This window comes from Aulostomus chinensis, chromosome 4, assembly GCF_037954235.1.
Source record: "Aulostomus chinensis isolate RoL2024-O1b breed Wild chromosome 4, RoL_Achi_v1.0, whole genome shotgun sequence".
Lineage (NCBI taxonomy): Eukaryota > Metazoa > Chordata > Actinopteri > Syngnathiformes > Aulostomidae > Aulostomus > Aulostomus chinensis.
The window spans coordinates 7,314,527-7,326,634 of NC_141323.1; the positions used below are offsets into that span (position 1 = coordinate 7,314,527).

Consider the following 12,108-nt stretch of genomic DNA (forward strand, 5'->3'; position numbering starts at 1 on the left):
TGCCTTTTTGCAGCCATCAACATCTCCCCATCAATCAAATCTGACAAACTCTAAACAAATGCAGATTTGTGCCGAAGCTCAACGGCGGCCTCAGAAACAACCCTCATCTGATATGCGAGAGATTTGAAGTGCCACAAACTTTCTGCTCAACATCTGTGTGTTTGTATCATCTGGAGGACAAACATGCAGGATGGATGGACAAGATGTGACAGAGGGAGGGAGAGAGTCTGGGTCCAGAAGGAACCTGCACTTGTCATCTGTGCAGAGGAGAAAGACGAGGGCTGGGCTCCTCATTCCCTCCGGGGTCCTCTGCTGTTCAGAGGAGGAGGACTATTAGTTTAACCGGCCCTGCATGGCCACTGCTTCTTCAGACCTGGAGGTGGGAGGTTGGTGGAGGTGGGACGGATGATTTTAAGATGTTGTCACTGAAAGGTGACATTCCTCTTTTTTTCATCCAGAGGCTTTGTGAGGGCGAGAGAACACCCTGATTACATTCACAGTCACACATTCACACCTGAAAGCTTTGCAGGCTGCTGGCCTTTAACAGCTCCTGAGGGGCAGTTTGGGTTGGGCACCTTGTTGGGGGGCACCCAGCAGGTGCTTTCCCACTCGGCTCTGTGGCCTGAGCCGGTGAGACTTCAGTGACCAGCTGGCTTCTCTCAGCGTGTGGCCGCCACCCTGAACCCCAGCCAGATTTTCCTTTTTTTTTTTTTCTTCTTCAACCAAACTTGTGTGGAGGTCCAGTCCTGAGCTAAACTTCCTCCACTGGCAAACAGTGCTGATGACGGTGCTACAGCAGCTGTTTAAAGATGAAACTTTTGAATACAAAGTGAGCTGGACCCTGAGCTAGCAGCAATTCTGCACTGTTTAGCTCAGACGGTCCAGCAGCTGTCTGGTAAGCGGGAGATTCAGAGTTCATATCTCAGTAAATACGGTACATGTAGCCTCTGCAATGTTCCACCTTTAAGCCTAACTGGCCATGTCAGGTCCTACTTCTTCCAGGCTTCGTTCCGATTTATTCCAGCTGTTATCTTAGTGGTAAAACTCTTTTGTAGGTCTGAGGGATGCAGAAAAGTCAACTTCAATGAGGGTCACTGAGGCAGAACCAGGAGCAGAGAGTTTATGGTGCTGGACAGCAGCAGCAGGTCAAGTCAGTCTTATTTGTGTGGCGCCAAACCCCAACCAAAGTTCTGTCCTGACTCTGTCCAAGTAGAGCAGGTCCAGCACCTCCCTCCTTCAATGAACCTCCACCCAACAATTCTCCATCAGCAGCACATCCTGCAACAGCAGCCACCAGAACCTTCCTTTACCAGCAGGAAGGTGGAGCAGATCCAGGATCAGTGGGGACGGAGAGAGAGAAGGAGAGCAGGACAGAGACAAAGAGAGAGAATGGAGGAGGACAGAGAGACAGAAGGAGAGAGAGGGACAGAGATAAAGAGAGAGAGAAAGGAGGAGAGACTGATGGACAGAGACAAAGACAGAGAATGGAGGAGGACAGAGAGACAGAAGGAGAGAGAGGGACAGAGATGAAGAGGGAGAGAAAGGAGGAGAGACTGATGGACAGAGACAAAGACAGAGAATGGAGGGAGACAGAGAGACAGAAGGAAAGAGAGGGACAGAGATAAAGAGAGAGAGAAAGGAGGAGAGACTGATGGACAGAGGCAAAGACAGAGAATGGAGGAAGACAGAGAGACAGAAGGAAAGAGAGGGACAGAGATAAAGAGAGAGAGAAAGGAGGAGAGACTGATGGACAGAGACAAAGACAGAGAATGGAGGAAGACAGAGAGACAGAAGGAGAGAGAGGGACAGAGATAAAGAGAGAGAGAAAGGAGGAGACTGATGGACAGACGGGGACGTGAGCAGGTGGAGCTACGGGTGGCAGCTGGAGCCTCTTCAGGTCTGGAGCCTCCTCCAGCAGCACCAGGATCTGGGATGAGGGGAGAAGAAGAGGAGTTAGTAACACGTCTGAGGACAGGAGGAGGAGAGAGAAGCCCAGTGCATCATGGGAGATCCCAGCAGTCTGAGCCTATAGCAGCAGATCTCAGGGCCAGCCTAAGCAGTCCTGACTATAGGCCTGATCAACAAGGAGGTCTTAAGTCTGCTCTTAAACCTAGAGAGGGGGTCTGGGTCCTGGACTGAAACTGGGAGACGGTTCCACAGGAGGGGAGCCTGACAGCTGAAGGCTCTGGCTCCATTCTACTGTTAGAACTCTAGGAACCAGCAGGAACCCTGCATCCTGGGAGTGAAGGGTTCTAGCTGGATCATAGGGGACTAGGAGCTCTGTCAGGGATGAAGGAGCCTGGTTGTTGAGGACTTTGATGGTAGAAGAAGAATTTTAAATTCTGAATCTGACAGGGAGCCATGCAGAGAAGCAGTCCAGGAGAGACCTGGTCTCTGCTACCAGTTCTAGTCAGGGGGGCAGCAGCGTTCTGGACCAGCTGGAGAGTCTTTAGGGACTTATTAGTCCAGCCTGGTAGGAGGGAGGTGCAGTGATCCAGCCTGGAAGTGACAAAAGCAGGGACTAGTTTTTCTGCATCTTCTTGAGCCAGGATGTGTCTGATCTTAGCGATGTTACGTAGATGGAAGAAGGCGTCCTGGAGGTTTGTTGAATGTGGGAGTTGAAGGGTCCTGGTCTAAGAGAACTCCTAGGTTCCTACGGTGGTGCTGGGGGCCAGGGTGGTGCCATCCAGGGTACCTGTCTCATCAGATCAGGTGGTCCTCAGGTGTTTGGGCCCAGCTCAAGAACTTCAGTTGATCAGAGTTTAATAAAGGAAATGATGGTCCTCCATGTTTGCTGTCCTTCAGACAGGCCTCCAGTTCAGTCAGCTGTAACACAAGCACATTCTCCAGGTGTCATCTTTTCTCCCTTCTCATGGCTGCCTTGGTACCCACAGACCCTCAGGAGTCTCCTCTCGCTCTGGGCCGGTCTGGTCCATTGACACCAGCTCTCAGGCCGTTAATCAAGTTGTTTTCCCAATTAACTCGCTGACCATGCTGCCTCTGGTAGATGCCAGCCTTTTGATACAATATATTTTGTAAACATTGATAATCTAACATAGTCAAATGTAATTTTGCAACTTATGAATGATCAGAACGTTCAGAGAACATGATGATACGTTACATGGTTGTCAGGGGGAGGGGGAGTCCCGGGACCTGCCCTCATCTGACCCGCCTCCCAGGACCTGACACCTGCAGCTGCTGCATCTGACTTCTCTCAGAGATGTCGAATGTGCACATTAAATGTGAAGTAAAAGTTTCCTTTGGAGAGACAGATTGGAATTTCTAATTGTTTTGACCAAATCAATCATAACTTCACAATCTTAGAGTTGTTTTATTCAGGAATGAAAGTCTCTGTGACCAACCTGAGTGCAGTGCTGCCACAAAACTCTGAAAGCAAAGTGATAAAGAACAAATCCAGACTTGTTGTGTGACCAGTAATGTTGATGATGCTCTCTCTCTCTCTCTCTCCCTCCCTCTCTCTCTCTCTCCCTCCCTCTCGCTCTCTCTCTCTCTCTCAGACATGGATGAGTGTGAGAATGACTACAATGGAGGCTGCGTCCATGAATGCATCAACATTCCAGGAAACTACAGATGCACCTGCTACGATGGATTCATGCTGGCCCACGACGGACACAACTGTCTGGGTGTGTGTGTTTGTTTGTGTGTATGAGGGTTTGTTTGTTTGTGTGTGTGTTTGTTTGTGTGTGTGTGTGTGTGTGTGTGTGTGTGTGTGCGCGCCCGCGTACATGCATTTGCTGTGTTGTTGACGAGACGAACGTCTCTCCTGCCTGGTGTGACGTTCTGCTGCTGGGAGCTGAATACTAACAGCAACACTCAGGTAGTTTTGACAGTCAGAAATCAAATTTCTCGTGACTGATGGCTCTTCCATAAGTCCCGCCCACCTCATTGGTATCCAGCAGCAATAATCTTTAAAATAAGTTGTTAACAAAATCAGCTGGACATGACGTGCTGCCAGCAGCCTGCTGACATCTGGGGCTCTCTCCACGTTCCTCTCAAGTAGCCAGGTAGCCGTCTTGAGCCGGAGCCACCAGGACTGACACTTGAAGGCAGGTTGTAAGACAAAGTAATCCTTTATTTCCTACAACAGACCGTGTAGGAATGTGTCAGACGATGAGTTTTCATCTCACTCGCTATCTGACACCAGGCTGCAGAGGCCGACGGCCTTCTTGGCCAGTTTGCTGTTACCCTGCAAGGTGAACGGAGGCTTGCGTGGTGGAGTGGAGGGAGACGTGACGGAGATGGCATGTGTGAGGGCGGCTTGGCCGCAGCAACGAACACTGGGCTCCGAAAGGCGGGACCTGGGAGACTGGCTGTGCTCGTGATCCGTCGAAGGCGTTGCGCTCACCAGCTCCATGGACTTCAAGATCATCTTTCCTAAGAGCATTCTTCTCCACTGATTCAGTCTTGGCCAGATTGTTCTGAACTGAGACTCAGACACATTCTCAGGACGCGAGGAGCAGTTCAAACAAAAGAAGTGTTTACTGAAAAACCAGCAAGTCATACATGGGAAAGCAGTCAGTGGAGGTAACCATAACGATCCAAACAAACAGCACAAAATCCTTGAGACATCCAGGCAGGGTCAAACCAGAGTCCAACACGAGGGACAAATGCTGGGAAGGACACATGGGGAAACAGGGACAATCTGACGGAGGTGAAACAAACACAGCAGAGGCTGATGGGTAATTAGACTCAGCTGAGAGGGCGGCAAACACACAAAACACTGAAACCAGACTAAGGTTGATCTGACGTCTTCAGTGACATTTACTTCGCTCAGCTCATTTCGTTGATGTTTTGGACCGTGCACACGTGACGTCCTGCTGTTAAGAACCCAGTGATCAGGAAAAAAGTTCAGGAGCTCAAACCAGAGCAAAACAAGCCTGATTGTAAGCAAATGTGTTGAAGTCACTCTTCGCCGGAATTGTAGACATCGTCGTGACGCTCGCTCTGAATGAGTCGTTTAGTAACAGCAGCAGCTGGCAGCACATGCAGCTGAGGATCAGGGTGAGTGTCATGTATGACACACGTGACATACTGAAGGACGAGCTGCGTTGCGTGTCACCCGTGGATGCATAGACACAGTCTCTTTGATGTTGTGTGTTTACTGTCATCTTGCCTCACTGTAAGTTAATGAGGCTCTGCTCACATGACCTCCTCATGAGTTGCACACGCCTGGTGTGACGAGCCGCTGGAACGCCGTGCTTCAGGACAGGTGCAGATGCGGGTCCTCGCCACTCTGACTGTTTCCTGTCTTGTCCGTGACAGCTGGCAGAGTCCTGTCAAACCTGTGACTCCTCCATCATGAGGAGATGCTTGCAGGCTTCAGGTCCTCTCAGGCTCAGCAGAGCTTCAGACGTTGAACACTGCAGTTGGAAGCAGATCGAGAGCAAATGAAGTTTTTGTAAGTATTGAGCCGACACTCGTCAGAGAGATAAACGAGAACATGAAACTGGACGAGAGCGGGATGTTCAGCAATGGGAGAAGGCTGGGTGCTGAATGAGTCTTGGCTGAAGCTTCACGTGGTGTGTGTGTGTGTGTGTGTGTGTGTGTGTGTGTGTGTGTGTGAGTGCTGCAGAAACAGCCAGAGCTCAGTGAGCCTGAATGTGCAGGGTGTTGCTCCACCATCCTCGATGAGTCAGCACTAATTGATGTAAGACTGTCTAATTGTGCTGTGATTACAGAGCGGCCCTGCTGGGTTGCTTTCTTCCCTTTGAATGTAACTTTATTTTGACGTGGACGCAGCTGGACTCAATCACATGAGCCGCGCTCAAAAAGCAAAACAAACGAGAATCTGAAATACTTAATTGATCCTGGGGGTGGCGGCCATATGTGTATTTACATATTTCCAACATGAGAAAAACAGAAAATAGATTTTAAGAAGTGTACATAAATGTAAAAGTGAAATTATACGCACCCGAGCTGCAGCGCTGATGAGTGAGTGCACTTGACTGTTGTGTCCAGTCAGCAGTGAAGCCATGAATTCCTGCACCGTTGAGTTATGGGAAATAAATCAGTCCCGGGGTCAGTGGCGTGATCGACTGACTGTCTGATTGATGTCACAGGTAGGAACGATGTTCTGTGGCGGCGCTCTGTGGTGCGTTCTGATGGAAGAAGTTTCTTTGTGGGTTTTTTGATAAAAACAAAATACCACAGATCATCAAGCAGTCGGCATTCTTTTCAATCTCTCATGACAATTTAGAATGTTTGTCAGACTTTTCCTCTGCTGCGCCCTCCTTCTCTGGATTTGTATAAACTCACACACGGGTGAGCGAGCGCACACATGCTGCATATCATATTTCAACGTTGCTCCGTATGACCTCAGAGGAATCTTAGCAGTGCCCTCTGGGCTTCAGAAAACATACAAAGTCACAGATACAGGAAGAGTCGTGGGCTGTGAGTGTTGAATGATTCATCTTGGAATTCTTTTCATGATAAAAACAGTCTGATGGTTCCAGTGTGAAGCAGTGCAACTTCGGCCTTTGGACTCAGGGCAGCAACTGTCACGGCAGCAGGCCGCCTCTCCTCCCTGCGCCTTGATGCTTCGTCCTCTGATGTTTACTGGTGTTCAGCGGACGTCCTCCGTGATTGGCTGCTCCTACATGACTTTAGAGTTTCCTGAAATATTCACTGTGGCTCAACTTTTCTGCAGCTAAAACAGAACCCCCATTCAGAGGAATGAAAAAGCTTTGTTCTGTCCTCAGCTTTACCGTTAGCATACAGCTGATCCAGCGTCCATCCCTCTCTACTGTAGTGAGTGAAAGTGGGCATTGTAGTGGCACGGTGACGTGGTTGAGGTCATCAGACGTGGCTGAATGCCATTGGGCGTGGAGTCTGGAGACTGGCTGTGGTGGAGTGAATGACGCTGCATGCTGACGTTGGGTTGGAGGTAAATAGGGACAAGAATGGTGTATGGAAACTCCTTTGGCAAATAAAATGGTTGAAGTCCAAAATAAAATCGTTCAGGTAACAAATCTGCTCCCTGATTGGACCATGACCAGGTAGTTAACGCTCACTGTTTTCCTGCCAGACAGTCAGGCAGCTGCCGAAGGGCAGGGATGTCTCAGGGCTCTCCCTCTGACTCCAGGCTGGGGCCGCTGCTTCGTCCGGCTCATTTGCCAACGATCTCACGTTCCTTGTGAGTAGAGAGGGGACACATGCAGCTTTGATCTCTTCTTCTCCTCCGTGAGCCTTTGTTGTGCGTCCGTCTCCACCTCTCTTGGGGAAATCTGTAGATCTGGTTGCCAGCCGCTGACTCCACAGCAAGCAGCTGTTACCTTGAGTAAACACTCCGCTGTCCGGCCAGGGAGCTGTTGCACAAGGATGGCTTGGCTGAATGAAGCAAATATTCCACTGTGAAAAAACAGACCAGAAATCTCGACCGTCATGTTCACAGTCCAGCTTCGATAAGCTGCTTCACAAAATACTCAAACATGAACGAGGCTGAGATGTTGAGAGAAGCAGCAGATGCAGCACGAGCATGTCTGCTAATAGCCTGGTTGACCGCTGCACTCTGGGAGTTTTTCCTTTCCAATGTGCAATGATGATGTGTGAGACATGCTGGAGAGATGAACCAAAGGCTGGAGCGAGTGGGGGCCACGCTGTACATGATAGAGATGGAATATGAACATGTTAGGAAGGCTGATTTCCTCCTAAAATCAATGCAGTGCAATCAGAGGTTCCTGCCGGTACTTATTTGGGCAGATCCGGTACCTCTCGCATTTTTTATACACACACACACACACACACACACACACCTGTGGTGATGCGGGCGTTCGCCTGCGCTGCGCTGAGCAGCCTAAAATGATTGTAACTTATCCTCATAGCCTTTATACCATGGATGTGATTTGAAGCTGAGGCTTGTGAGCCCCCAGCATGGCAAGAGGGCCTCTGTATGTTGTTCTCAGATGTCTTCTGTCTCCGTTCCAGGACCTGCGCCCCTCTCATCCCTGAGCTGTCGTATGTACCTGCACCTTGTGACTTCACATAAAGGATGTCTGGGGAAATGCAAAGGGCCAATTTCATGTAAACAATTCCTGGCATGTGGATTGTCTCAGATATCCCTCACAGGAAGGACGGCATGCTCTGATACCCGGGCGTGTGGCCCGTCGTGACCCCCTGACGCTCCCTGACAGTATGGTGAGAGAAGGACTTCTCATCCCCCCCACCTTTGGAGAACAGCTCACCAGGAGTGCGTTCAGAGAGGGGATAGCGGAGAGAAAAGATGAAGGATCTCGTCCACGCAGATGATGTCTGTTAGCTGAAGGGACTCGTCTGGTGGTGTCCGGTTCGTCACTGGGATCCTGACTTCCTCCCTGCCTCAACCTCCTACCCAGTCTCCCCACCTCCCTCCAGCCTCTCCCCATCTCGTCATCCCTCCTCCCCATTGTGTCTAGACAACATCTCTGTTTATGTTAACAAGCACAATCCAACCAACCACACGGGCTCTGGTGAAACTTGCAACACGACCATATTGCCTGTGTTTATGTTGGCAAAGATCAACTGGACTTGAAGATGGCTGCAGTTCTGTCTTGTTTCTCGCTCTTCCCTCCACTGTCCTCTGGCCGAAAAATTAAATGTCTTAGTCATATTAATAGCATCTGTTAAAATATTAGTTCTGACTGAAATAGTGTGAAGGAGCTGCAATAAAAACAAAACTAGCAGTTCAGTGAGGACACAATGATCGGTGGTAACAGTGATGGAGCAGTGGCAGTATATTACCATTTAGAACATTCTGGCAGACAACCATGTTAGTGGATCCGCGTGTTTGGAGAGTGGCAGCTGAGGGCGAGGCGTGGAGGACTGGAGCTGGTGGGGGTGGAGGGGGCGTACAGGGAGGGTCTGAGGGCATCACATGTTTGATAGTTTGAGGATGACATTTCTTGGGGGTTGGGTGGACATTTAAAAAGTGAAACTGAATCTTTTGAAAAAGAAGGCCCATCTGGCTGGCCTGGAGATGAGGCATTTAGTGGTCTGGATGTACTCCAGGTTCTTGTGATCGGTCCAGACCAGGGATGTTCTGCTCCCTCCACCCACTGCTGCCACTTCTCAAGTGTCAACTTGATAGCCAATAGCTCCCTGCTCCCCACATCGGAACTTCTCTGGGAAGGCGTTTTGGGGAGAGGGGGCTGTAGGGATGGGGACCGCTGGGAGAGGACAGTCCTGATGTCCACGTCCACGGTATGAATCTCTGATGGCGTGTCTGCAGTGATGTCGAGAGCTGGAATTTACACAGCTCTGATTCAGGGGTTTGTACCGAATTCACAACTGTGCACATTCCGTCCTAGTCTGCACTCGTCCGCACCAGTCGACTAGTAGGCATCAAGTGTACGAAGGCTGCTGATGCCTCCAAGTGTTTCACGCTACCTCTGGACACAGTCGGCCCCCGTACCAAACCACGCGCCGATGACAACAGAGGAGGAGGATTAGATGCTATGATTGTGTCTTTGTTTTCTGCTGCACGTAGCGTTAGCCTACTAGCCTTGGCTGTCGTATGAAACAAAAGGTGTTTGATTCGCTCACCTCCACAGCCCTCCACGTCACCCTATTGGTTATTGAATGAAATCTTCTTCTTCCTGTCTTCACAGCACAACAACATATCAACAGCTGCTCTTTCACTTCTGTGTTTGTTAATCTTAACAATCTTGCGTGAAAACTCTTTATGCTTTCATAAGAGTTTGAAGCGAGAAGTCACCATAGTGAATGATCTCTTGTGTTAAATGTGCGCTTCCTCCAACAAACCTGCTGAAGCCAGTCAGGACTGGGGAAGTCGTCTAGTGTAGATGTCCAGGGTCTAGGGTCTGGAGCAGTGAGGGTGGCTGTACAAGGTGTCAGCACAGCACACACTGATCGGCTTGGCAAGGAAGCAGTCGAGTCCTCACTGGCCTGGAGGGGGGAGTGACTCGCTGGAGCTGAAGCTCAGCTCGTCATGGCCCTCTTCTTTACGGCTTATGCTTTCAACTCTTTACAACCAGTTTGGGTTGATAAACGGTGGAACACCTGAGGTTAAAATATACCTAACATAGTACAAGACTTGTTAGTGGGGACTGACATGTCCAGCTGCAGAACTGTAAACCAGAGAGCCCTGAGCTGGAGGGGCTTCTTACTAGTCACCTCTGCCAAGGATGTCAGTTTGTTGTTGGACAAGCCTGAATTTCATGGAACCTGGTGGAAAGTTGTTGCCCAGGCAAAGAAAGAACTCACTCACCTCAAAATGGAGGTATAGAAAACAAGGACAGGTCTGTATTTTCTGGTCCACTTTTGAAGAAGGTTCATGAGTTACGTCAGTGGAACTCAGGAGACCAGAGGAGCATCTAATGAACAGACGTCCTCTTTCCCTCTGTTTCTACGTGAGAGTCCAGGAGTCAGTCGCATGGTGAGTGTCGTTTCACTCGTGCTCCTGTTGGGGGATGCTGCGGCGCCCCTTTATCACTGCTTCTTGCACCTCAAGTAGAATGCGTTTGTATCAGTGAGTTCATGAAGAAAAGTGCTGAAGAGGAAAATTTCCAGCCCCTGTGTGCTGCCAGGGTGCTACAGCAAGAGTTACTACGCCGTACTACCACCACGGCCGTATCTGTTCATCTCTCCGCTGTGCAAATCACACTCCTGCTCTACAGCTTTATGGACTCATGACATGGTCTTGGACTGGAAGTGGAGAAGCATCAGGTCTGGCACGATCCAGTTGTTCGTTAGTTTTAAGGTCCCCTTGGTGCCGATCTCCTCTCCCCTTAAATCCTGGTAGGGGCCACTTCAGTAAACTGGGATTAGAAGAAAGCGCAAGAGGAGCAGAAAAGACGAGTGTAGGGAACATTGCAGCAGGAGCCATGACATGAGTCTTCCAGGCCATTGTTTGTGAGCATTGTGAGACAAAAACGCGAAAGCTGGACAACAATACCGTGATTCTTGTGTCGTACTGATCCAAAGGACGAGTCCTAGTCTTCAGGGTAGGTCAATGAGTCAAGCACTTTCTGTTCAAAAATCAAAAAGGTGAAGATTTCGGCGTAATAAAGGAGGGACGCAGCAGCAGCAGCAGCACATGAGACTGATGAGGACATTCACATACTTACAGGATGTTTGTGGACATTTTGCTTCCATGTCAGTATTAGTATTTGTATGTGAGTTCTACTTCTTGGCTCCTTTTGCCAGATCAGTCACTGCTTCTCCATCTCTGTGTCTTCTTCCTAACAGATGTGGACGAGTGTGTGGACAACAACGGTGGATGTCAGCAAGTTTGTGTCAACACCATGGGCAGCTACGAGTGTCTGTGCACCGACGGCTTCTTCCTCAGTGACAACCAGCATACCTGCATCCACCGCTCTGATGGTAAGACTGCAACCCATGATGCGAAGATGGCCGCTGAAGGACTGGCTGGGTTCTGGTGTGTGTGTGTGTGTGTGTGTGTGTGTGTGTGTGTGTAGATTAACATCATTTGTCAGCTGAAGTCAGACATACTGGTGAAAGATGTGTGATATTTGACATGAAAACCAAACCCCCACACCTTCCTTCAGAGACCGCCACAATTAAACCACGACACCCCTGTTCACTTCAAAAAATGTACAGGTGACGAAGAACTCAACAGCAGCAGCACACAAGGTGCAGTCCTGCAAGGGGGGATTCTGCTTCAGCGTGTGTGTGTGTGTGTGTGTGGTATCATTGTGCCTGCTGTGCCGTGATATTAACTCTACACGTTATGACCTCTTTCTCCAGAAGATGATTTGGGAGATGAAACCGAGGTTCGTTCTCATTCATGTTGGAGGGGGAACACGTCCACGCTGCCGTGGCGAACATCTTCACTTCTGAGCATGAACCAGTTCGGCCGAGTGTAGCAGTCCTCTGTGTCTTGTTCTGACGTGAACCGCAGGCAGCGATGTGTGATGTGGAGCCTGTAGCTTAGCTTGTAGCCTCACTCACCTGTCTTGTCTGTTCCTGCTGTTGCTGCACCTCCTGCCTGGTTAGGGCAGGAACCTGAACTGATCCCAGTGATTGAGGTCAGTGCTACTGCCTCCCATGTGTAGGCCAACACAAGCATCCCGCTGTGTAATGGAAGGGCTAAACCGCCGCCATCGTGATCTGAGGAGCTGAAGACTGCGTAAC

At 49.7% G+C, this 12,108-nt stretch overlaps 1 protein-coding gene across 6 annotated transcripts in view; it reads left to right on the forward strand.

Moving 5' to 3' along the window:
• Nucleotides 1-12,108, forward strand: part of scube1 (signal peptide, CUB domain, EGF-like 1) — a 74,317-nt gene that overhangs the window by 14,407 nt on the left and 47,802 nt on the right. For all 6 annotated transcript variants that reach the window (XM_086201371.1, XM_086201372.1, XM_086201373.1 and 3 more), the window contains exons 3-4: nt 3,519-3,644; nt 11,203-11,337. In XM_086201371.1, the coding sequence (XP_086057497.1) occupies nt 3,519-3,644; nt 11,203-11,337 (261 nt within the window). The remainder of the gene's footprint in view (nt 1-3,518; nt 3,645-11,202; nt 11,338-12,108) is intronic.